General features: G+C 48.1%; 2 protein-coding genes and 1 long non-coding RNA gene across 15 annotated transcripts in view; 1 reads left to right on the forward strand and 2 right to left on the reverse strand.

The window, feature by feature from the left end:
- The window catches only part of PGLYRP4 (peptidoglycan recognition protein 4), a 50,910-nt gene extending 29,002 nt beyond the window's left edge, over window positions 1-21,908 (forward strand). For 11 of the 13 annotated variants that reach the window (XM_036922173.2, XM_036922170.2, XM_036922175.2 and 8 more), the window contains 6 exons: window positions 1,255-1,373; window positions 2,276-2,428; window positions 3,666-3,864; window positions 6,305-6,423; window positions 7,056-7,147; window positions 7,644-7,762. In XM_036922173.2, coding sequence (XP_036778068.2) covers window positions 1,255-1,373; window positions 2,276-2,428; window positions 3,666-3,864; window positions 6,305-6,423; window positions 7,056-7,147; window positions 7,644-7,745 — 784 coding nt within the window. In that variant the 3' untranslated portion in view covers window positions 7,746-7,762. Of the gene's footprint in view, window positions 1-1,254; window positions 1,374-2,275; window positions 2,429-3,665; window positions 3,865-6,304; window positions 6,424-7,055; window positions 7,763-21,707 lie in introns of those variants that run through there. The other 2 variants (XM_057494897.1, XM_036922171.2) reach the window with 2 other exon arrangements.
- Window positions 7,600-10,404, reverse strand: LOC130681660 (uncharacterized). The gene is made up of 3 exons (XR_008994864.1): window positions 9,551-10,404; window positions 8,598-9,137; window positions 7,600-7,737 (listed from the first exon to the last, which is right to left on the reverse strand). It is a non-coding gene; the product is annotated as an uncharacterized LOC130681660 (long non-coding RNA).
- Window positions 21,909-22,408: 500 nt separating the features above from the next.
- Window positions 22,409-22,841, reverse strand: LOC130681690 (beta-2-microglobulin-like). Its single transcript, XM_057495061.1, has one exon. It carries the CDS (start codon window positions 22,814-22,816, stop codon window positions 22,460-22,462), a length of 357 nt encoding a protein of 118 aa, XP_057351044.1. The 5' UTR covers window positions 22,817-22,841; the 3' UTR covers window positions 22,409-22,459.
- Between the last annotated feature and the right edge of the window lie 3,490 nt (window positions 22,842-26,331).

The raw sequence follows: 26,331 nt of genomic DNA on the forward strand, positions 1-26,331 counted from the left end.
GCCCAGAAGCTCTTTTCCCCTCAAGAACGAATATATATATATATGTTTGTAGAAGGAGAGAGAGTAGGAGTAGGGCCTTCACCCTGAATTCTAAAGACAATTATAAATGATCTGAATTATCCATAATGGAAACGATAACTCATGTCTTCTATTTCTTTATTTTGAGATACAAGTAAGTTAGAGCAGCTGGGGGCCCCTATTGGAGCCACCAGAGCCCCTGGGGGTTGGGTGGGGTCTTCCCGTCCACCCTTTCCGGGTGCTGTGTTTATAGCTCAGATGCTGCCCTGGCCCTCCTCCCCGCCCCCACTTTGTCACTGTCGCTGGCTTCAGCCACAGTATTTCTAAGGGATTTCAGTCCCTGCAGCTCTAAGTCAGGTTCCCGCAGTGACAAAATTTCACGAACTCCTTTGATCAATGCAGCGGCCCAAGCAGAGGCAGTGGCAGGGTGACAGAGGAAGCTGCTGAAAGAAGTGGCAGCGAAGCCAGGGACATGGCGGACCTGCTGGGGCTCCCACGCCATCTGCTGGCTAATGTCAGAGCAGCGCGGGAGGTCAGGCCACCTCGGTTCAGGCCAGTGAGGTCGGCTGACGTCAGGGTCGTGCTCATCCTGTGCTCAGTCTGCGGTGGCAACTCATGGTCTATTAAAAGCAGAACAAATTGTGAAGACATCAGTTGTGAAGACGGACTGCAAAGTAGACGACTAGAAGGTTATAATGAGGCAGAAAGAGTAGAAAAAAGAATAGATACATTCGTTTTTTAAAGTAACCCGAGAAAAGCAAGACTCTAAACAGATTTCTGTGATAAAGAAGAGCTTTTGGGAATTCCTAAGGAGAAACTGAAGAGCGAAGGAATTCCTGGATTCTGGTGAATTGTTTTCAGTGTTCAAGTGCTTGGTCCTGATCTTGAAAACATGATGAATGAATTTTCTTGCCCATGAAAAACGCTGAACATAATCAATGTTGGACATAATTAATGTCCTCAGGTCCTTAAGAGACACACATTTGAATTTCACTTTGAACCAAATGAGTATGTTTAAAGCGAAGTTCTGGGAAACAATATAAGCTAAGTCACAACACAATTTAAAGTAATTCCTACATCTCTTGGAAGTCCAAAATGGGTTATTCCCCACACCCATTGTGTCACTGGAGTGTAGTACTTATCTGTTAGCCACTAGAACACTTTCCCTCCTGAGGACAGGTGAGAGGTTTCCTGATACTGAGATTCACCGTTAAATCCACGTTTCCTTGCTGGCAGCTTCCTGGTCGGGGACGATGGCAGGGTGTACGAAGGTGTCGGCTGGAACGTCCAAGGCATGCACACCCAGGGCTACAACAGTGCCTCTCTGGGCCTCGCCTTCTTTGGCAATAAGATAGGTAGTGGTCGCCCCTGTGACCCTCTGCCCGAGAGCGTCCACACTCCCTTCCTCTGCTCCCTCACCTCAGTGATCTTGTTTCTCAGCCCACATCGTATTTATCCTCTCTGACCATCACCCCTCTCTTGATGCTCTCATCTCCCTTGCATTCTGCGACTCAGCCTTCCGTGCGGCCTCTTCCTCCTCTCTGGTCTGCGCCCCCGTGAGACCGCTAAAGCCGCTGACACTGCTTGAGCTCACAGCGATTGCCGTTGCTTCTGGAACCTGACATTGCGTGGTGCTGAGGCTGAGGCTGCAGAGGCAGAAGGGCATGGCTTCTCTCCTCCTCCGGCATCTCCCCTTGGTAGAACCCAGACAGAAGTGGGCAGGCAGGGAAGTCTGGGGAATGCAGTTTGCAGGTTTCTAGCCCCTGCAGAACAGAGGAGAGCGCAGAGCAGGAATGGAGTTGAGAGCTGCTAGATACATAACTGGCCCCCGCCAGGATCGTGTGCTCACTGCGGTGAGAAACAGCATTTGTCTCAGGTTTTCCATGAGAATTAAACGAGTTGGTGGATGTAAAGAGCACTTGGTGCTAAGCTAATACTGTCACCTTTCGCTCCATGCTAAGGCATGCCTGACTTGGCCGGGTGGCCTCGCTTTGCCAGCAGCTTTGTCTGCCTCCCAGATCTTTCTCCTGGAGGTGGAGCGGATAAATAAAGTCTTAGTTTGGCATTTGGGAGAGGTTGCCAACTTGGGCTTCTGGGAGCTCTATCCAAGTCGTTCCTTGCCTCTTAGGCCCCCGTCTTGGCTTCTGGACCAGTTTCCTCTCCTCCCATCACCTCAGGGGGCCACTAACCTCCCTGCAGGTATAGGCCAGGTTGGGGTTTCTTGCTGACAGTTCTGTTCCGTGTCATCCTCTTTCAGGAAGCAGTCCCAGTGCCACTGCCTTATGGGCTGCAGAGAACCTGATCTCCTATGCCATCCAGGAGGGTCACTTGTCACCCAGGTATATTCAGCCACTTCTCTTGAAAGAAGAGATCTGCCTGGTGCCTCAGCAGCCACTGATGCCCAGGAAAGGTAAGACTCTCAATCCCGCCTCACCCTCCTCCCAGGGACCACTAAGCACTTTAGGGAATGCTTTTTCCTGTTGGTGTTCCTGGCTTCTCGGACCCAGAACATCTCATTCAGAGATGTAGAGAATTCTGAGAGGGCACCTTCCTGGCTTTCCTCCCCACTAGAATGGTTAAGCCATGGACCCATTCTTAACATACATGTACACACACACATTTTCACTCCATCAACAAAGCTTTGCTGAATACAAGGTACTCAGGTCACAGCTGTGAACAAAACAGACAAAATTACACATTTCAGTGAAGAAAGACAGAAAATGAAGAAACTATGTAATGTCAGATGACATGAAGGTTGTGAAGAAAGAGAAAGCATGGAAATGGGGTGGGGTAAACCTATATACATATTTGTGTATACTGCATGAGTACACATAGACACACACACACACACACACACACACACACACACACACACACACACACACACACACACCTTTCTCAGTGCAAAAACCAGCCAACCTGAAACGTGACCACAACACAGAGAAAAACCTGAGTTCACAGATCATCAGAATACCAACTATTCCAAGAAGTTGGATAGTGAAGATCAGGCACTATTTTGGATGCCCAAGTGGCAACCTAAAACCAATACAGCTTTGGGCAGTTTAGCCCTCTCTGCTCAGTGGAATTTTTCTTGGACTCAAGGATAGTCTTGTATTAGCTTTTTAACATTGTAAATCTCTAAAGGTTTTCTTGCTTTTGGGCAGGCGTTACCTTCAATAATGCTAATTCTTTAACTGTATAGATTCTTTACAGATTTTAAATTATTTCCATGTGCGCACGACCAGTTTAGAGGTTAGCTGATGAGCTGCGTACTGGCCCTGTTACATAAGTACACACATCTGCATATACTTGTAGTGCACAGTCAAGCGTGTAGGTGTCCTCGCCTTTTGAATCAAATGGCTGTGCCTTCTTCTGTACGATGAACAGTCCCTTCCCTTCTGCTCATGCACTGGTTTCCGTAGTCGTTTTCAGAGCCTGGAGGGTTTTGCTCTGCTCCTTGGCTCCAGCCACCTGACCCAGGCAGCCCCTATTTGGACTTTCCTGGAATCCCACGGCCCGGCTCACATTAGGATGTGCTTTGGTGCCATAGGCTGGGGACATGAGGAGTAACCCAGCCTGCAGTTGTGAGATTCTCCACACGTGGGCCCAGGTGGGGTTCCATGTCCTTGGTTTTTCGCCCACCACAGCTTGCCCAGACATCATCCCACGGTCAGCTTGGGAGGCCAGAGAAACACACTGCACTAAAATGAACCTTCCAGCCAAATATGTTGTCATCATCCACACTGCTGACCCAACTTGCAATGTATCCATGGACTGCCAGATTCGCGTCCGAGACATACAGTCCTTCCACATGGACACACGGAACTTCTGTGACATCGGATATAAGTAAGTGTGATTGGTGGAAACATGACCGTCCTTTTCTTCTGGGCTGTAGGAAGGAAGGCAGGGGAAGGGGGTGGACTAATGTTTACTGAGCCCTTCCTTTGTGCCAGATGCTTTCTGTAGAACATCATATTTCACTTGTGCAAGACTCTGGACTGAGTATCACTGAGACCACAGTTAAGGGTTAGATTCTCCATGAGTAGATGGAAAGACTTGGAAAAGAAGACATTAGCAATAATTATAAAGCAAGACTATGGCAGCCTTATGGAAGGTCATGGAAGAATTGTACCTTTTGTAGGGTTTGTGCCAGTCCTTCCAGCCACTCAGAGACACAGGCTCTGCTCACCTACTACCTCGGTCTTGCCCTCTTTGATGTCAGAGTCCTGCATTACCTCTGGTGTTATTTACTCTATTTGATAGACACAGGACCTTTTAACTGCTCAGGGCTTCTTTTGCCTGGTCTCTACAGTAGGAACACTACCGTATCTATTTGAAGGTATAGAGTGAAATCAAAATGTTCTCTCTTGGCTCCTTTAATGCCAGGTCTATAATGAAGAATCACATTAGCTAGTGGAGTAGTAGAAACTACTTGGAGGATGCTACTTGGTGGAATTTTCATAGAAGGGATTTAGGGTTAGAATGTGAGAGATTTCAGTTATTCCTGTGTGACTTAATCACAACACACTTCACCAAGTCTCAGGTGGGTTAGCTTTGGCATCCGTGTTGTTCTCGGCTGACTGCCTCTCTCTTCTTAACTCCTACTTTAAAAGCAGCCTTTGCAAACAAGAGACAACTGTTGCTGTATTTTGCATGATTTCTGACAGCCTTGCACGGCTATTTAGCAGAGACAATAGAGAGCTCTCTATAAACTTAGAAATTCCAAATGGAAAATGCCAGAGGGAATGTTAGTTTTCCTTTTTTCATTTAGTCTGCAGGGACTCAGTCCCCGTTCCTTGCCTTTTGAAGCCTCTGATGGTGGCCCCTGCCACCCCAGCCTCATGATGTGTCATCTCCACCTCCCATGTGGATTGTGGTCAGGACAAAGCACCCTCTCACTCACCATTTTTTACCTTCTTAACCAATATTTATTGGGTGTCTGCTAGTGCCTGGTGCTCAGCAAGACGCATACTGTTCCCTCCCTTGCAGAGTAGGGAGGGAAGATAGTAAACCAGTAATGACAACCTAGGGCACCAGGCCCTGTAAGAGATGAGGAGCAGGAGACACACAGGATGATCTAACAGAACTCGGGGGCAGAGAGTGGTGTCAGGGGAGGGCTTCTGCAGGGGGGACATACAAGCTGGGACATGGGGACATGGATAAGGAACGGGGACCAGTCAGGCAAAGACGGGCCGGGAGTGTCCCAGGCAGGGGAGCGGCATACCCAAGGGCCAGGGGTCCAGACGGAGCACATGTCTTTGATGAACTGAGAGAAGCTTAACGAGTTCTTAGAAACAGATTTCAAGGAGGACCGTGGGAGAGGTGAGGCTGGAAAGGCCGACACGCGGCTGGTCCTGATAGACTGACTTTATTTGAAAGGCAACTGGAAGGTCCTGCCCTAGCAGAGGGTTGGTATTTTAGCAAATACAAATTTATTTTAAGAATGGGCGTTATTTTTAGGATGGATTGGAAGGAGGCAAAACTCCGGGCAGGGAGCGATTGTTGTAACCCAGACCTCAGGTGACGGTGACCGGGAGCAGCATGGTGGCAGCTGGCATAGGGAGGAATGAAAGGCTACGAAGGGGGAGTTTGAAGGTTCTGTAGGAGGTGGAGTTGGCAAACCTGAGGAGTGATGGGATGAGGCCAGGAGAGGGAGAGGGACGCATTCAGGGTGATGCCCAACTTTCTGGTTGGGGAAATTGCAGAAGATGGGTTGTTTGTGCTTGTTGGTTTTTATAGATAGAAATTGAAGCTATGGGGCTGACGATTGTCCAGGGAGGATGTGCTGAGTGAGAACAGAGAAGGGGCGGCACCAGGGTCCTGAGGAGCTCCACACTCAAGGGAAGGAAGGTGGGGTGGCAGAGGGACCTAAGGGAGGCGGCAGAGCAGAGGCAGGAGGGTGAGGGCTTGTGGGGGCCCAGGGAGGAGAACAGTTCAAGAGACAGCGGTCAGCAAGGTCAGTGTAACCCAGGAGAGAAATAAGTTTCCACTGTACTCGTGTCGAGGTGGCCACCAGTCACCTGGATGTGTCAGGTTCAGAGGAGCTGTGGGGACAAAGGCCACGTTGCCGTGGATTAAGTTGTGTCACTACTGCTTGTCACTGTCTGTCTTCACGTCTTGTGTTCAGACCCTGTGATAGTGTTTTGTCTCTGTGCACATTGGCACAGGAGACCTTCAGTCAACATCTGATCCATGGACAAAAGAATGAATTAATGATTCAAGGAGTGCATGAAGACAATTTTCCTTCCCAGAGTAACTTCCTCTATTTTCTTTTGCTCAATCCTAGCTTCCTGGTGGGCGAGGATGGTGGTGTGTATGAAGGGGTTGGCTGGGAGATCCAAGGTGCTCACACGTACGGATACAACGATATCGCCCTGGGAATTGCCTTCATAGGCAACTTTGTAGGTAAGGAGTGAGCGCATTGCAGATGGGTTCTGTGTGTTGAAGTATCATGTGGGATGTCTTGGAAGCCTGTGGGGAAAGGCACCATTGGGGTACCTAGCAGGGTCAGTGGAACACTTTGCTTAAAGTGGATTCTCCATACAGGATTCAGGTTACCAGGTATTCCTCCCAGACTGAATATGTTCGCCAAACCCACTCATCCCAGTGGCCAGCTCCATCTTTTTTTATGGCCATATGCAAGGCACGCATGACGCAAGAGAGAACGAGATCTTTTGCAAACTTTGGTGATTTTATGGCATGGCCTGCAAATACTTCTTCCTTGGTGACCATGGCAATGGTGTCAGGGAGGCCCACCACCTGTCGCGGTGCCGCACAGTGCACTGCTGACAAGTGGGGTGCTGTGCTGCCCTTCTCTTCCACAGCAGGGGTGAACTCTCTGGGAGAAGCTTTGCAAGGAAGAATCAGGGAACACAATGACCTTGTTTTCTTTGTGCTCGGCTGCCACAATTCAAGTGAATTTGTTGGCTGTGGTGGTGGTGGGGAGGACAGAGGGAGACAGGAATCTAGGCGGGTCTCCCCGCCTTAAGCGAGTAACCTGGTGACCTGGATGATGATGGGGTACATGTGCTTTGCAGGTGCTCCACCCAACGCTGCAGCGCTGGAAGCAGCCCAGACCCTGATCCAGTGTGCCATGGCCAAGGGGTATTTGAGTCCCAACTACCTGCTGGTGGGGCACAGTGATATCAGCAAAACCCTGTCTCCTGGGAAGGCTTTGTACAACATCATTAAGACTTGGCCCCATTTCAAACACTGAGACACCCCTGCTCCTCTGAGAGTGCCCCCCACACCCACCAGGCCTCCCCTGCCCTCACCCTCCACCTTGACTCAACCCCTCCTGTCCTGTCCCTCCTTTCTCAGGTAGTATGACCCTCTCCTGCTGGCATCCCCCAGCTGTCCCCAAACTCCCAGGCACAGCCTCCCTCCCTCCTCACCTCCTCTCCCCTGGGCACCACCTCCTCAGCCTGCCCAGACAGCAGGTTGGTCCCTCTGTGACTTCTCGTCCCTCAGCACGTGCCCCTCTGCCCCTGTGCCCTCCTGTGTCTGCCTGGCAGCCCCCAGCCTCACGCATGACCCGGGCCAATGCCTGTCCCCTCCTCTCTGCTCACACATGGATGTGACCATGTTTGGACACAGCCCTTCTCTCAGGGCTTCATTGTTTACAGGCGTGTCTGTCTCTCCACTGGATTGTGAAGTGGTCCAGCGTCTGTCCTCAGCTCCTCCACAGGGTCTGCAATCCAGTGGGTGTGACAATGTTTGCTGAATAAATGGATGAATAAACAAATGAGTGGGTCAGCCCCCATGCCCTTCCACTTTGCTTCATCATCCCCTGGTTGGGGTAGGCTCCCTGGACAGCGCCCACCGCCTGAGTCTCTCTCCTGTTCCTCCCAGCCCAAAACTCAGGTCACTGGTCTGTAATGGGTGCTGTGTCTCCAGGGTCCCAAACCCCCATCCTCCCCAAGCTCCCTGAGGGCTGGGCCCGTGTGCCCCTCCAGGAACAGGCCCGTGCTGTGTCCACACAGCCTTTCAAAGATTCTGATGTCACTGCATTCTCTCCATTTGTCATGTGCCTCTGGCCGCCTGGCATGCAGGCAGGGAAGGATGGTTTAGCTGGAGGGGCAAGGAGGCCCAGGGGAACTCCGGGCCACTTTCTGACTTTCACAGCGGGAACGGTTCCAGGAGGAGACCCACCTGGGGTGGGGTGTCGCTGTGTCAGAGGCTCTGGCCAGCCCGGTCCTTCCTTGGGTGCGGGGCGGGGCACAGACGTCCTAGAGGAACCACCCCAACCTCCTGCAGTGTGTCCCCTTCCCTGACAATGCGGAGGGACCCCCTGCAGGGAGCAGCCAGAGGGGTGGTGTGAGATGCTGAGAGGCGGGCTTGGGAAAAAATCTGTCCTTCAGGTTTCTTGGCCTCCCTGCAGGCCTCCCAGGAGAGGGTCTCCTTCCTTTGATCCCAACCCCCTTCCCAGGCTCAGGGGCTCATTGGCTTGCCTAGGTACCCCGCTGCCCAGGAAGGCCTTGGCGGGGACTGTAGACACCCCCATCTCCGTCAGCCCTTAGCAAGGTCTCCAGTCAACAACTTTGCATGGTCTGGATTATTACCTTCTCAAAATTACTCACCGTCTTTGGTCTTAAATATACCATCCAGTGTCATCGGGGCCCTCCGCTGGCAGGTGCTTCTCCAAGGAACACTCTGGGCGGCCCGTTCCATGCAGTTGCCTCTTCTGGGTCCTTCGTGCGGAGAAATTCTCCCCAGCTCCCCTTACGTCAAGTGGGGGACACGCCAGCGCCCCGGGGTTGTGGTGAGGATGAAGTGGAGTAAGCGCATTAGGGTCTTAGGCTCCGGCTGGCACATGCTCGCGGCCCCCCTGCAGGCCGCCGAGGAAGCGTCCCTGGGGCTATTGCTGAGATGGCAGCTGCCCATCGCTCCTGTTGACGGTGGCCCGGAGGACGCGTCCTGGGGCACCAGGTGCCGCTGCCCCGGGGGAGTTTGGTAAGAGCAGGTGAGCCCGAGCCTTGTGAGCAGCAGGGAGGAGCCAGATGAGCCGGTGGGCGGGGCTGCAGGAGCCCAGGTGAGGGAGGGACCCGTGTCCTTCAGGCCCCCTGACTGCTGGGGCGGGGCTCCAGAGCGCGGCTGGTCGGCTGCTCCGCAACTGTACGCTGGGAAGGAGACACAAAGATGCCAAATGAAGTTTTCTTTGTCTCCGGAGTGGAATCAACCTGGCTAAGACCTTGTATTTTACAGAAAATAGCCCAAAGCGCGCAGATGACATGTTCAAGTTCACCCAGGGAGTTTCCTAAAGGAAGCCGCCCTCAGGTTCTGAGCCCACAGGGTTCCTGCCGCCCTCTGGTTGGAGTCATTTTCTGGGCCCTCCTTTCTGGGACGGTGAAGTAAAGCATCGCAGCATGGCTTTCAGGACTGTCCACAATCTCCCCAGCCCACCCTCCTCCACGGAATGGGCCCAAGTGGGCAATTCGGAGGCTCACCTTGTGAGCTGGCCCACCCTGGTCCACTGCCCACTCTGTGCCCACCCTCTGGACCTCTCCAATCTGCCAGGAGTTAAGACACTTACCAAGGCTAGCTCCTCCAGAAGGCTCCCTGCTTCTCCAGACCACAGATGGCATCTCTGCCCCCAGGTGCCCATGGACTTTGCTCAGGCCTCTTGGTGGCTCATCACTGGACCCCAATGTCTCCCTCCCAACCTGGGCTCCCCAGACTTTACCTGCCCCTCCCTGTCTTAATATCTCCAGACCTGGTACAGGGCCTGGTGCCCCGGGCGCCCCATCCACAGGCATGGAGTGGAAGGGAGAGGGCCAGAGCCAGGCAGGGAGGGCGAGCAGAGGCAGCGATTCCAGGCTGGGAGGGCAGCTCCCGCCCCTCTGTGGGTCCCAGGGTGTCTGTCACAAAGTGGAGGTCCCAGGTCCTCAGGCTGCGTCAAGCCACCCACCACAGCAGCAGGTCGGATTTCTCAGAGGCAAGTCCCATCTTACTCCAGGCAATCATTGTTCCCTCCTCTGGTGGCCTTCCCGTCAGTGTGAGGCTTGGGAAGAGTGTCCCCCGGCACCCTCGGAGGCTTCTGCGACTTTCTCATTACCATGGCCACAGCCGGGGGGATACCAAGGCCTGCTGGCCCTGCTGCCCCCTGAGCACGGGAAAGGTGACCTCCCAGGTCTCTGCCCACCCTGGGCCTGTGCTCCTGGGCTCTTCCTCTGTGTCTCTGGGTTTTCTTTTGTCTCTTTTTTCCCTAGGTCTCTTTGTCTCTGTCTTCCTCCCACCCCGTAGCCTGCTGTCTGCCTCCCCGCTAGCTATCAGTGCTTCCCATTTCCTGTCTGCCGTGTGCTCGCATGTCTGTCCCTGTCTTTGCCCATTCTCTTTGCCCTCACCAGCAGCTAGAATGTGGCCTCGTGGAGGACATGGTAGGAAAAGGCGGCCTGAGCCTCAGCACACAGACTCCACCTGTTGGCCCCACTCTGCTCCGGAACCAAGCCCGCCCCGTCCTCAGGCCCCGGGCATGCCACGGAGTGGGAGAAGGGGGCAGAAGGCCAAGGGTGGGGTGGCTCTGGGGGAGGTATACGTTTTCTAGAGCTTACAGCCTCCCCGAAGCTGGACGGGTTTGTTCCTGGCCCTGCAGGTTCTGCGGGGTGGGGCCGAGGGTGGGCAGGGCCCTAATTAGAAGAGCTGGCTCTGAAAGCAGAGAAGGTGTTACTAGCTGGAGGGGTGGTGGGTGCGAGTGGGAGCTCCTGGGACGGGTGCAGGCACCTCTGGGGGACTTTCCCTGGTGGGCTGGCGTAGCAAGTGCCTCCCCGTAGCGTGCAGCTGGGAGTGCCGCCGCAGGGTGGCCGAGAGCCCTTTGGTGCCCAGGAGTGATGCAGCTGCCCGCGTGAGAGGGGAGCTGGAAGCTCTCATTCACCCTCCAGTGCTCAACTCACATGTCCTTTTTTCTAAGGGTCTATGTCTTGAGGCCCCAGTGACAATTCTTCCATTGTGTTCTTTGGCACTCTGTTCATTTGTAAATAATTATGTGTTTCTCTGTGTGTGTGGGTCTAAGTACATGTTTTATTGTCTGACTTTCCTACTAGCCTATAAACAGCATGGAAACAGGGACTGTTCACCCCATTTACGTCTGTACCTGCTCCTGGCGCATGATAGGTGCTCAGCCAACCTTGTGGTCATGCAGATTCCCCAGGTGTGGAGAGCAGGCGCTGACTGTCTACAGACTCGTCTTGGAGCAGGTGGCCCGTCCCTGCTGAGCTCCCGGCTGGTCCATCATGAGGGGTTGGGGAGGGGAAGGAGCCCGGGGTGTGAAGATGGAGGGATCAGGAGGGAACTGACCTGGGGTCTAAACAGATTATAGCAGACTCACAAAACTGCACCCACGGGGGTGATGAAAAGCTGAGAGCCCAGTAACACTTGGAGGTCTTTTCTCTGTGCAGACTCTGTGCTGGTACATGACATATGTGACTTCACGTAATCCTCAGGACAGCTCTGCAGGGCTGGACCTGTCATTCCTATTAGACAGCTGAGAAAACTGAGGCTTGGCTTGGAGAGATTGAGGCACCTTCTTGAGACCCCACAGCCAGGGCATGCCAGCACTACGCTGAGTTTCTGTCCCTTCTCCCAGGCTGCTCACTTCCCTTTTACAACTGGTGATGCAAAGTGGACAACGTGCCCAGGGGTCCCTTGGCTCAGACAAAATTCACTGGAGCAATTGATTCCCTTGATCTAACAATATTCTTCAATTTATAAGGTGACCCACATAAAACTCGATGTACATGGTACAGTTCTGAACTCATGTCGTAATAATAACACTGGCAATGCAGCCCATGATTGCTTCACCTCTTGGTCACCCTGGCAGCCTCACTGGCCCGGTGGGCATTTCTACCACAACTGTTCTTAACCCGCCTCTCACCTCACCACATCCTCACCGGGCCCGTTTTTCAGCTTGAGTGAGGGACTCTGGTCTGTCTTGATTTAGCCATTATTCGTGTTTCCTCATAGCTAAAATCTGTTGAAATCTTTTGAATTTTGATTTCATCATCCTCTGTGAGCCATCGCTCACTTCCTTATCTTCAGCATTTTAATTCAAATCCTTCGTTGTCATCTTCCAAACATCCACAGGTATCGGGCAGGGACGCCTGGCACTCCTATTGCATCGCCCTGTTTGACCCTCACGAGCGCCAGCAAGGAGGACACTGTGATCCCCATTTCACAGATGAGAAACTGAGGAGATGTGCTCGAGAACCCAGATTGCGAGCCCCATTCCCTGCCACCATTGCCTGGTAGAGTTTTCCCTGAATTTCCCTCCAGGATGACAGCAGTGCATTAGCTACAAGCCTCTGCTGTTTGCTGCAGTGACAACCAATGTGCTGACGGGTACACCTGCCATTCAGTCCTGTAACCCTGGGGCAGCTGGAGGGAGAAAAGAACTGTGGGGTGTGTGTGTGTGTGTGTGTGTGTGTGCGCACGCGCATGCGTGCGCACGCATGCCAGCACCACTTCTCCTGCTAGCAATTAGCCCATCTTCATCATTGAGCACCCACAGGCACCATTTCACTTATCACCAATATCCTTATGAATCCCAAGTCTGGAATTTTTATTCTTGTTTTCACTATATTCAACTCCATTCTTAATTACCCTCCCTCTGACAGTCTTTGTACACACAGGCAGTGAGGTTCACATTTCTTCTGGCAGCGTGGGCCCTGACCCGGCTAGGGCCCCTCAACCTGAGCTTCAAGTTAACTTTGGGTGCACAGCCTGTCACTGAACCAGGCACACACAGAATGTATTTATATCATAAGCCACATGTGTAAAGACTTTTCTGAGAGATGCATGGCTCGTGGGGGGTGGACAGAGTTCATGATCTGTAGACTTCTGGTGTCTAAGGAAGTTAAAGTGTGTGTTGCTGCTTAAAATCACAGAGATTCCTGCTTTAGATTCCAGTCCAATGAAGCCAAGAATACATGTCCGACCCTCTTGGTTTGTTATTCTGTCCAATGTAAGTAATGATGAAATTCTCTGGGTTGGTATTTAAAGGAAGAACTTGCAATGTAATAATTAAGTTGAAAAATACCCCCACATTCTCACACTGAGTAAAGGCCAGGCTGCCAGCATTACCTCCCCTTAGGGAGGTTTTCATCGGCTTGGGTGGGAGGGGATGAGGCTGGGGAGGAGACCCACCAGGGGGCCATGGGCACTGACCGCAGGGCTGTCGGTCTGTCCCTCCCACACCTCTTCCTTTCTTGCCTGGTCGGTTTCCATTGAACTTTCAGTTCCCAGTCCCGGTGTCATGGTTCTGGAGAGGAACCCTCTCCCCGGCCCCGCACCGGCAGCCATATACTCATTCAGAAACTTGCCCCTCTCCAACATGGCAGGACTTGGACCGTATCTTTAACTCTGATGTTATTTATTTTAGAGCTGTCTTCCTCACTAGACATTAGCTTTATGCGGGTCTGAGAGGCTTTGCATCTAAGGATCCAAGGGTGGCTCCGGGTCCCTCAGCCGTTTGGAAGGTGGACGAGGGAGCAGCGGCCCGAGGGAGTGGAGTCCTGCCCGGGCTGGGCCAGTAGGTGGCGCAGGCGAGCCAGCTCCCTGGCCGGGGCTGGGGGCTGGGAAAGCCTGGGTGGGTGTAGGGAGGGAGCATATCCTCCAGGGGCAACAGCTTGGACCTGCTGGGTGAGGAGGCGGGGCACCCAGCTGATGCAGGCGAGAAGGGAGGCAGAGAGAAGGGCTGGGGAAGCAAACCTGCTGGGGCATGTGCTGTGGGGGTGGCTCGGGTGTTGGCGTTCTGGTACTTCCGGCCACAAAACTGCCCGTGGCAAAGTGGGATGCAGAATGGCAAGGCAACCTGTCCAGGGACTCGGAGGTCAGAGTGGAACCCCGCCCTGCCAGAGCTGCTTTGGGACACATGTCCTACTTGTTCTTGGTCTCCCACTGCCCACAAACATGCCCATGTGTCACTTCCGTCCCGGGGTTTCTGTCCTAACCCTCTTTCTCTCAATGGAGAAAACTGTGGCCCACTGAGCAGGACTTCTCTCGACTTCCTACGACCGTGCAAACATCTTTCTTGAACACGGAGTTCAAATTCTATGTGCTTATCTCTACCTGGGTATCTAGTAGGCATCTAAAACGTTAATATCCAAAGCTGAGCTCCTGGTATTCCCTTTAAAACTCCCACTACAGTCTTCCCAACTCAGTAAATGGCAATGCCATGATGCTTCTACAAGCCAGAGACCTACGGGCCATCACTGACTCCTTTCTCTCTTTGCCCCTGTCTGGCTGCCTCTGCTTTCAACATACAGTCAGAATTCAGCCACTCATCAGCATGTCACTTGCTACCTGTCTGGTTCAAGTCTCCACCATCTATCACTTGAAAGGCTGTACTGGCCTCTGGATTGGTCCCCTGGTTCCACTGATCCCCAGCCCATGTGCCTTTTCTCAACACAGCAGCTGGAGAGATCCAGTTAAAATCGAAGTCAGATCTGTTTCTTCCTCTACTCAAACCCTCTGATGGCTTCCCATGTCACTCAGAGGAGGAGCCACAGCCCTTGGTATGGCCTGAAAGACCCAACACAGTCGGGCTCCTTGCTTCGCCTTCAACTGCGTCTCCAGCTATTTCTCCCCCTCCCCCTGGGCTCTAGCTTCGTTGGCCTCCCCCAACCCTCCACAGCCACCTGGACACACACTCCCTTTCGTAAGATTGTTTCATACACTTCTAAAACCGTTAGATTAAAAAGTACGTTTGGCATTCTATCTTGGAATTCTTTTTACCTCCTAACTTATTTTTTTAAATTGCACATATTCAGGATCATTCTTGGGGCTGCACAGGTCAATGGGTTTTGACACATGCATGTTTCACAATTGCAGTATATGAATAGTTTTGCTTCCCTAAAAAGTCCTCTGTAGTTCATTTAGTCAGCCTTCCCTCCAAACTCCAAATCCCTGGCAACCACTGATTCTTTCACTGTATGTACTTTTGTCTTTTTTTAGAATATCATATAATTGGACTCATGCAGTTTGTAGCCCTTTTGGGGAAAACATACCAAATTAACCATCAAGGGCTCTGGTGGAGAAAGAATTGTTCATTCCCTTATCAATATGCATTTAAGGGTCGCCCATGTCTTTTTCTGGCTTGGCAGCTCATTTTTTTTGAATTGCTGAGTAATATTCCATTGTATGGATGTACTATTGCCTGTTTGTCAATTTACCTGTTAAAGGACATCTTGGTTGCTTCCAGTTTTGGGGGATTATGAGTAAAGCTGCTATAAATATTTGCATGTAAGTTTCTGTGTGGATGTGTTTTCAGATCAGTTGGATAGATGCCTAGAAACATGCTTGTCAGATAATATGACAAGACTATGTTTAACTTTTCAAGAAAGTGCCAAATTGTCTTCCAAAAGAGCTATACCATCTTGTGTTCCCAATGTGTTCAGGAATGAATGAAAGTTCCTGTTGCTCCACATACTCATGTCTCATTTGTCAGAGCATTCTGAAGGGGTGGCTATGCAAGTGTGACCTATTTGGACTTTGAGACACATTTCGACAGTGTTCTACACCAGTGACTCAATGTGGCACTGGGGGAGACTATTTTATCATTTGCAGGGGTCTGTCCTAAGTACAGAAATAAAAGCTCTTATGTGAGGGGACCGGGGAAAAATGGCATTTTGGAGAGAAAGCCCTAGGCTTGTGTAATTTCAGTGTGTTCATTGAAATTTTGTCTTGGGGGGAACAGAACCATCAAGGGGCTGACAGGTCATATGTGTTTTTCATGTATTTGACTGATAGTTTGGGTTGTATTTTGAAATCCAGGTCTGTAGATTTTACTAAGCTTTCCTTGGTGGAGAAAACATAAACAGGAACCACTGAGGTGGGGGAGACATGTTGTTCCCAGTTTCTTCCTGTCTCCTTGGCTACCTCTTAGCACTCTCCTCCACACGTTCTTTTCCTCTACTGGCTTGGAATATCGACAATCACTAGAGCTCTGTCCTTGTCCCTTTTGTCTTTTCCCTCTACTCTTCCACAGATGAATTTACTCAGTGTCATAGTGTTAACCTCCGGCCTATTGAGAATGCTTCATTCTATGGGTCCAGCCAAGACCTTTTCTGAGCTCCAGATCCACAAGTGCAGTGGGGCAGTGGTCACCCCCTCTTATATGTCCAGCAGGAAATGTACCTCCTCTCCCCAAACCCCTTTTCCATGCTGGAAAACTCTACATCCTTCTTTCCTCCACTTCCTCATCCACATCCGTTGTGGGAGGCAGTACTGATACTGGCTCAGGGCTTATATCTTGAGCTGGACAGATCTGGGGCCATGTCTAAGCCTCTGTTTCCAGATTCCCAAAATGGGATATATAAACATAGAACTTAGAAGACTATTGTGAAGACTGAATGGAATAATGCATATGAAGTGCCTAGTATCAACCAAGCCCATAATAGGCCTCCATAAATATTAACTTATTTATAAGCAATTAGCTGCAAGTCTTATGATTCTGAGCTCAGAAATGTCTGCTGACTCCAGTCCTCCTTCCTCGTCCATGCCATCACCTAAGTTAATGTTGTCATCATTTCTCACCCAAGCACTTCACAAGTCACATTCTGGGCTCTTCATTTTTCATACTGCTGGTGGTGTAATCTTTCTTAAAACAAAAGAAAACAGTCTGTCAAGCAAACAGAGAATACATCTGACCTGTCAGGCCCCTGCTGGTTTCTTGTCACCCGTAGGATAAAATCGAAACTTGGCACGCCAACCCCTTCACTCTCTGGGCTCAGACCTAGTCTGTGCCCACTCCCTTTGCTGTCTTGGTCTCTTCTGACTCAGCCAACACACCTAGTCCCTGAACATACCAGCCCAGACCCATTCTCAGGGTTGCCTTTGAATGGGCTGTTCCGTCTCCTTGGAAGTCCTTTCCCTTGCTTCTCTGCTCAATAACCTAATAGTTCTTAAAAAAAAAAAAAACAGCACAAATGCCACATCTTTTCTTTATCCCTCCTTAGCCCTCCGAGTCAGAGATCCCTAATTTGAGACCCTGGGACTTCTTGCTTTTCATGCTGAGTTGGGATTTTTCCTTTCCCACCTTTATGTCTTGTGAGACTGTGAGCTTTGAGGAAGCTGACATTCTATCTTATTTTGAGATGCACCCCCAACACCTACAGGATTAACAAACATTGGTGGTGTGGTTAATGAGCTAATGGTATTGTTGGTTTATTTGTTTGTGTCTCCATGAGAACTTTGAGCTCCTGCAGGCCAGGACCTGTGTGCCATTCATCTTTGTGTCTTCAGTGTCTAGCCAGGTTGCTGAATGTGGCAGTTGCTCAATGGCTTGCGTGAGTGACCAAGAAAGTAAGAGATGAATTCACCATGGATAAGGGCAAACGGGTGCCCTCAGGTTATAACTATTTTCATGATCCTTTGAATGTGGGGGACTTGGGCTGAGTTAGACCCCTACAAGGGGACCCGAAGTCTCTGCTGGGGGTTCATTGAAGCCGAATTGCCTTCTTCCATGTTTCTCTCACAACCCCCCATCCCTGCTCCAACCCATTCCTCCTTCATCCTAATGGGCTTTTCCTTAGGTTTAAGTGATGATCACAGTTAAAACAAAAAAGAATAACAATAGAAATAAAAATAAACTTGGTGCCTTTGGATAATCTGTCTAAATCTGAATTTTTTCATCTGTACCTATCAGGTGGTTGCTTTGGGAAATTTGTTCTGTTTTCCACAATGATGGCAGATCTTTTAAAGTATACTTTTAATGTAATAATCTTTTTAGTCATATAAAATGGTTTGTTTATTTCAGCTACAACATTTTATTTATCTTAATATTTGGTATTTTCTTAAAACTTTGTGGGGCTTCAGAAAGGTGACAACCAAGTGACTCTCAGAAAATGCCAGTTAGGGACCCCAGGTGGCCCAGCTGGTAAGGGCATAGAGTCGAGTCTGCAAATTCAAGCTTGTCTGTCTTCAAAGTCTGTGTACTTTCCTCTGGTCTAATGTCCCTAAGGGATACAGGGAAACTTTATGCCTCTTTTGTGGAAATTATGATGGAATCCAGTGAGCTCTTGTTAGAAAACACGGGCCAACCACAAGGAAACCTGCACAGCAGGAGACTGAATGAGGCAAACGCTTGCTGGAGTAGGAAGGAAGTCTCAGACCTTTGGGGTGGGCGTGGATAAGGTGCAATGCTGCTGCTCATCAGCAGGGGGCAGGCGAGCCTGCCATGCTCACCATCTGTGGGGTGCAGGTGGCACCTGCCCAGTCTGAGTCAGGGACTGTCAAGTGGGTTGAGATCATAACGCAGCAACAATGACTTTCTGCCATCTAGGCAGGGATTTATAGCTGTGTGCTCCACAGTGGCTGTGTGGCTGTGTGAGATGGACTTTATTGCCCCCATTTTACAGAGGTTCAGATAGGTTAAGAGGTCTGTCCAAGGTCACACAGTCTTGCAGAAGCTGGGTCCCCAAATCCAATGATTCTACTGTACATCTTGGGCTCTTTCTGGCACATCACACTGGCTTCTTGGTAGAACAGACAATTTTACAAATTATATAGATATATATATTGGGTTAAATTATATATTATATATATATTGGGTTAAATTTGTGCTCTTTGGTTCTTTTCCTGGAAGAAACAAAGAATTGAAAGGCAGAGACACAATAGGAAAGCAGAGTGAAAGTTTTATTTGAATACACTCCGAGGGAGGAGTGGGCCAGAGTCCAGGGAGACAAAGGCCTGATCCACTGGGTGGGAGGCTTTTATATTACATTCTGGCTAGGAAGCACCTCTTTGATTGACAAGGTGGGGTCATTTGATTGACAGGTCCATTTATATAGCCATCCCCCTCAGTGCACATGTCCTTTTCCATGATGAGGTGTCCCTGCATTGTGATCTGGTTGGGACCGGTTTGGCTTGGTCCTGATAGGCAAGGAAGTTATCTCCTTGCAAAGTCTTTGTTGTCTTCACGTGGGACCCCCTCTAAACCTAATTATCTCCCAAAGGCCCCATTTCCAAATACCATCATATCTGGGGTTAGGGCTTCAACATATGAATTTGATAAAGACATCATTCAGTCCATAGCAGTCCAAATGCCAGTTAATGTAGAGTTACATCCTGTGATACTATCACTTATAGGAAAGAGATATTTAGTCTTTATCTCTGTTCTTGGCACAGAGCTCCTGAAACCCTTAGATTTTCCAGGGATGAGAGCTAGAAAGATATCTTTTGTTAATAAGGTGACTTTTGGAAAGCACCTAAGGATGGGGGCTCAGTTGCCTGGAGGACCAGCCATGTGATTAGGGTGCTAGAACTTTCAGTCCTTCCTCATCTTCCCACTTTATAAGAATGATTATCTGCCTATAAATGAAAAAGGAGCCTTAAGGAAACTGACACATGTTCAGAGTGCATTTTGCTGTGTCTCACTACCTTGGTCACCAGGTTATGGAACACTAGTGCAACTACCAGCTCTGCTGTGTAATGGTGAAATCATAGAACCAGTCATTGCCAGAGCTGGAGGCACTCTGAGATAAATCTAACTGTGATTTTAAAAGAATGCACCTGGGGCCCACTGCAGCAAACATGACTTGGGTAATCATTAAAATGCAAATTCCTATGTTTCATTTCAGGCCCAGACTGTCTGAGTGGTGAAGCATGGGAATCTGCATTTAATAGTAACATTCGAGGTGATTTTCATGTGCACACAATGATTTGGAGGTACTGATCTAGTTCATCCTTTCTTTTTTACAATTAGGAAATTTAGTTTCAGAGATGACACCGATCAACTTGAATGAGGACACATAGCTTTCACTTGAGTCTGTGTTGGGATTTGAATTTCTCGGGTCACCCCACCCAGGGCTCTAGGTACGACTCCAGCCCTGAGGAGTTGTTGCTAGGCAGCTATGTCTGGGGTGGTCTCCCCCTGTGCACCAGGTGAAACCTCAACTGAATGTGGGAGGATTCTTGACGCAGGTAGAGAAAAAATTCACAAACAGGTTGGACAAGTGTAGGTAAGAAAGGAATTCTTTAAAGTGAGAGTGGTAGCTAATGGCAGCAGCCATGCAGGCTGTAGAGAGCAAGGAGGCGCAGAGGCAGAAAAGAAAAGTTCATTGGATCCTTGCTCAGCTCAGGGCAGATCCCTTGCCAACTCCTGAAGCCAGAGTCATCTGGTGCCCAACGTCCACTTGAATCTGCACAGTGTGGGAACTAAGCCCCTACAACCCCAGGATTTGGGGGAGCCACAGAGCACTGGATGGAGTGAGATTATATTCTGAGAACTTCCCCCAAACAAAGAAAGGATATTTATGGTCAGGCTATTAAAGAGCACAATATAGCTGCCTGCAGTCATGTCCTGATGGGAACTTGCAAGCCCAAATCAGAGGTCTTAGTAGCCCCCTTCCCTACTTGTCTGAAGTAGAACAGAGAAAGTGAAGACTTGTGCTTAAGCCTAGAAAATTGAAGTAGCCAAGTAACAAAGATGCTTACCACAGAAAAGGGGTCTCTTATTCTCTGAGAGACTTGGAAGAGCACAGAAACGAAATGCAATAAGTTGAGCAGCAAGAAGGTTTTATTTAAGGCAAAGTCCAAACTTGAAGAAAGGGGAGTATGGGCAACCTCAGAGAGGAGGTATGCTTAGAGCTTAGGATTCATGTCTTTTAAGGATTGCTAGAGTGGGGTAAAAGGCTAAGGGGTCATAGGCTTGACTTGTGGTCTCATGATGTCTATCTCTGGTGAGAGACAGTATGTCGTCATCCACAGTAAGTCCTCTAGATATTCTGTAAAATAAGCTTAACTTGAGGAATTTATTGATCAGGTTCTTCTCCAAGGTAACAGTTCCCCTCAGGCAGCGGGATCATATCATTTAGGACTGCTGGCCCTGCCTTAAGACAGGGCTGGTTGTTGGTTAATTATCATAAAGTATGTTAGGAATTTTACCTCCTAACTCCCTGTTTTTTAAAATGGAATCTTAGCCTTAAAATGGAGTCCCTCCTGTTCTTACTATACTATTTATATCTCAGCATTTTACATCAAAGGCAGGAAAAATTATCACGATGCTTGTGCCATGTCTCTGCCCCACCTCAGTGTGACCTCAGATAAATGACCTTAACCACTCTGGGTCTCAGTTTCTTCATTTGTAAAGTGGCAAAAATTTCCACTCTCTCTTCTTCACAGAGGTGAAGGTGAGATAGAGCAAGAAAATGGGACAACAGTTATGCCATTGTAAAACCTACTTAGCCTGAGAACTGAGGCCCAGGTTATTCTTTACCTTAATTTATATGCTGTTCTTCCTCTTCTAACGGCCCCTTAATCAGTTAAGTGACTTTGTACCTAGGATGAGAGAGAGAGAGACCTCTGGAGTGTAAATGAACCTGCATTGGTAAAGAATGCTGAGATCTAGATCGACACAGTCATCGGAATAACCCTGTTCTTAAGACAAGACTTTAAAGGAATTATTCATCACCAGTATGTATCATGTCTCATGCCTCCCCTGCCCAAAAGGCCCTATAAAACCCCAAACCCAAAACTCTTAAGTGCGCCTTCTCTCTGAGGACTCTGAAAGTGCATTGTCTTATCAAATAAACTTTCTTGTTGCATAAGCCAATTGCTTTTGTCGCTGAATCCTTTATCATGATCAACACAAGAGCTCGCTGACCTCCACCTCTGGTGGTACATGTCTTTTACTTTGCTATTTCATTCAGCTTTCCAATCTTAACACAATCCTTTTCTCTCTCCCTGTTTTCTTTCAGACCAGTAGGGAAGTGGCAGTTCTCAGAACATAATCTCACTCCATCCAGTGCTCGCAGCGCCCTCCAGTCCTGTGGTGGTAGGGCTATAGTTCCTGCGCCGTGCAGATCAAGCAGATACTGGACGCCGGTGACTCTGGCTTTAGGAGTTGGCCAGGGATTTTCACAAAGCTGAGCAAGAGTTCAATAAACTCCTCTTTTCTCCCTGTGTCTTTCCTTGCTCTCTACTGCCTGCATGGCTGCTGACATTCACTTCTACTTCTATGTTAATGAATTCCTTTCTTTTTTTTCTTTTCAATTTTCACCATTTATTTAATTATTCAAACAAATGTAAAATCAAGAGAGAACACCATGTCTCTCTTTAACAGATCTAAGAGGTAAATGTGAATTTTGTAAGACAAAATGTTTCATTCACTCTAACAAGTTTCCAATAATTCTGATAATTATCTTTCAAAACCTTTCCCCCAAATTATAAGCAAAGTATGCAAAATTGGAAGTTAACTCAAAACATGCATAACTATGTTATTATCTAGTTTTGTATGCAGAAGAGACTGAAGAGTTTAGATTGCCTGCCCAGGTAGGTCAAATATGAAGACCTAGTGCCCAAAGGAAAATTATAAAGACAGTATATATGTTAACATCATAACACGTATTTGTGTGCATAAAATGTGAATGCAGGTAAGTATTAAAAATAAAAAAACATAATTTGGAATTAGTCCAGTCCACATGAGGAATCTTGAAACCTCCACTGCTAATTAGTTGTCTTGATCCCACTGAACTATCTTGGGTTCAGAGAGAGTAAGGTGATTCACACGGCAGCTATACTTATCTCCTTCCTTGGGAGTAAATTCAGTGTGGACCAGAAGATAGAAGGACCAGTCCTTGCTGAAAGACAAGTCTGAGCGTTCCACTTTCATTTCCTTCCCATTCTTCAACAAATCAATTTGAATTTCCAGTGGATGGAAGCCGGACACATAGCAGTTCAGGAAATTTGGCGTTCCATTCTCAGCTGGGTGCCGTGAGTAAACCTGAACTTTTGGAGCACGCTCTATGGCTTCCAGGCAGGACAGAGAGAGCAGCCCGAGCAGGACCAAGGTCGCGAAGCGAGCCATCGCCTCCACAGCAGCGCCGGACGCCGGAATGAATTCCTTTCTTACTAGCACTTGTTCCACCTGCTCAAGAATTTTTTCTCGTCAGAGTCAAGAGCCCTCCCCCATCTCGGTTGAGGTTTCATCTAGTGTGCAGGGAGAGACCTCCCCGGATGCAGCTGCTTGACAACAAAGGGTCAGGTAGGATGCAGCTGGGAAGGTGCTTTGCAAAGTGTGTCATTTTGTTATTACACTGCTGTGTGTCTGAAATCAGAGCTCTGGACACAGTGCAAGAGACAAAGAGAAGAGAAACCAAAAGGAAGAGCATTCCAAATGGATAGACACAGATAAGAAGAGAAAATGATCAGAAAGGGCTGTAAACTTTGCTGTGTGAATGTGTGTGTGTGTGTGTGTGTGTGTGTGTGTGTGTATGTTTGACCCCCTTTTATCCATAGTCATTGAAATTAGATTTTCCTTTCAGCAGAGAGTGGGGGCAAACATACGGAATCAGAGGCCAATGCTTCAGAAGAGAAGTGTGTGGGGGTAGAATTAGCATAATTCAGAAAGAACATCTAATTTAGCTTCTTTCCTGAATCGAGAAGTTCCAGCAGCCATGGTGTTTAAGGACCACGATCTTCCAAAAATATGTTTAGCTCTAACTCCAACGGTCAAAGAAGCAAGAGAACTCAGATGTCTTTTGAAAGAGGAAACTAGCTGGTTCAAAAAAGGACATTGTTCTGAATAAATAATGGGAAGGTTGAGTTTCCAAGTGAGAAATGGCATCGCATTGAAAGGCCAGAAGAATAAAATCTTCTGAATAATGATTTTACAGAACTCTTCCTTTCCAATAATCCTATCATTCTCTCAAGATAAGCTGGATATCCACAGGACCCCCTGAGGTCCTGTGTCATTCAGTAGACAAACAGTAAGTAGTATCAATCATAGTCTCTATATATCAACTGTTCTCCAATAAAGATATTGAGAACAAGTGGCAGAATAAGATCTGGAACCCATCTCCTCCAACTGCAGATCTACTGTTCTTACCTTCTTTCTGCTCATCCTGGTAGAAGTCATCTCATAATTTTTTTTGTTATTTTTAATTATTCAACCAGAGGAAATATGCTTAGTACTAAATACGCAGGCTCTGGGTTGAATTTAAGAAGGTCAGTCTTTTATGTCTCAGATTCCCTGTGACATGGCGATAATAACAGCATCTAACAGACTTCCGTATCTGTCAGTATGCCAGATTGTGTACTCTGAGTGAACCTTCTTCTAATTGAACTAACTAAAATGATTGCTACAATTAAAAATTAAACATATTGAAATGTGCTACTGAACTGGCACAAAACCAAGAAACTCACAGAATATAAAAATTCAGGTGAAAGCAGGAACTGGGAGAAAGTTGAGCGCCAAGGCTGTCTGCTGCCCTAAGGGTTTCTGCTCAACCCTGGAGGCCCTGAGCATCTGCTTTGACAATAGCGTAGATGTATTGGTCAGGGTTCTCCAGAGAAAGAGAACCAGTAGGAGAGAGAGAGGGAGGGACAGAGAGAAAGACAAAAAGAATATTTATTTTAAAGAAATGGTCAGGGCTGGCAAGTATAAAATCCACAGGGCAGGCAGGCCGGGTGGCAACTCAGGCGAGAGTTGAAGTTGCAGGCTCAAGTCTGAAATCTGTAGGGCAGGCCAGCAGGCTGGAACCTCAGGCAGGATTTATATCTAATAGTTTTGAGGCAGAATTCTTTCTTCCCCAGGAATCCTTAGTTTGATCAACTAATTGGATGAGGCTGACCCACATTACTGAGGGTCACAGACCCACATTATTGAGGGTCACACCTGTATTTAAAGTCAGTTGACCACATCTACAAAATACCTTCACAGCAACACATAGATTAGCATATGATTAAATAATTGGGTACAATAACCTGGCTGAGTGAACATACCAAATTAATCATCAAGGGCTACTCCCTCAGTGTAAGGGTGAATAAGAAATAAACCCATCCTGCAGAAGAGGACAAAATAAGAGTCTGTTTATCAAATATTGGTGGTAGATGTCAGGAAAAAAAATCCTTTCAGAATTTCTAAGTACCAGTTAGAACTCATGTGAATTTGTGATCCAAATGCATGTGACCATGTGATATGAAAATTCTAAAATGATTGCCTGTTAGTAGTAGCCACAGGTGACTGAAGAACTAAGGATACATTTTTTCTAGAGAAACTCAGCTTCAACCCAGGTGTCAAAGAATTCCCTCAGATTAAAGCTACTAGTGAATTGAGCAAGACAATAAAAAATCACAAGACAGAGAAGATACAAGATAAAATGCGTATGAGTCACAGAAACCAAAGACAGAAGAATTAGACCTGTAAAAACAAATTAAAATCATCAGACATGGAATAAACATGACATTACTTATTTAAGATAAGATCAAAAACTCTTACAACTCAATAGGAAAAAGACAGACGATTCAATAGAAGAATGGGCAAAAGATTAGAAGAGACATGTCATGTCTTGACAATGGTTTTCAGCCCCAGACAAATTCACTATAGATTCAACTAGACCGAAAAAATGACAGTGGAACGTTTTTGGGGTAAAAGGGTTTATAGCCAACTTTATTCCCAGAGTGGCAGGTCGATCACTAAAATTCCATCCACCCAGAGCAAGTCTGCATGCAGCAAGCTGGTCTCTGCCTGTGGGCCTCTCTGCCCCTGCAGCTGTCTCAGTCTCTGTCCTCGGTGCTGCCACCACTCCAGTCTTGGCTCTCTTGCAGCCTTGCAGCCCTGCAGCCCTGCCGCAGCCCAGAGCACTGGGCGGAGCTCTTTTATATAGAGTCAATAACAACGCATTGCCCACACGTGGGTAGTGAGAAGTAGACCAGGCAGGGCCAGGTGAAAACCCTTCACTTTCTCCACATGTCACAAAAGAGAGTATCTAATAAATATATGAGAATATCCTAAACTTCATTTTTTATCAGAGAAATGTAAATTAAAAGTGTAAATTAAGAATGTAAATTAAAACTCAGGTAATTGTTATTACCTGAGATGCAAAAAAAAGAAAAACCATAATATAATTGTTATGGCATTATGTCTACCATGACCAGAATGGCTAAAATGAAGAAAGAACCCAGTTATTGTCAGGGATGTTGACCAAAATGTGGAGAAACTAAACATTTCATAAGTGTTGGTGGGAGTGTGATTGGTTGAACCACTTTGGAAAACTGAGGTATCTACTAAAGTTGTTATGCTAATATGCTGTTATGTGTTGAATTGTGTCTCTCCAAAAAGATATACTGAAGTCTTGGTCCCTGGGAATGTGACCTTATTTGGAAATAGTCTTGCTGACACCTTGATTTTGGACTTGTGGTCTCCAGGACTGTGAGAAAATACATTTATGTTGTTTTCAGCCACCTTTGCTGGGGACACTTTGTTACAGCAGTCCAATGAAGCAAATACATATACATACCCTGTCATGCAACAATTCTTCTGCTGGAGGCCAGTGATGAGGTGCTGCATATATGTATGGTCCTAGGCCTCTGCACATGATC

Source organism: Manis pentadactyla, chromosome 19, assembly GCF_030020395.1.
Source record: "Manis pentadactyla isolate mManPen7 chromosome 19, mManPen7.hap1, whole genome shotgun sequence".
Lineage (NCBI taxonomy): Eukaryota > Metazoa > Chordata > Mammalia > Pholidota > Manidae > Manis > Manis pentadactyla.

Bases quoted from the DNA above. Each gene is read 5' to 3' on its own strand.
- LOC130681690 (XM_057495061.1), bottom strand. From the start codon at position 22,816: ATGGCTCGCTTCGCGACCTTGGTCCTGCTCGGGCTGCTCTCTCTGTCC.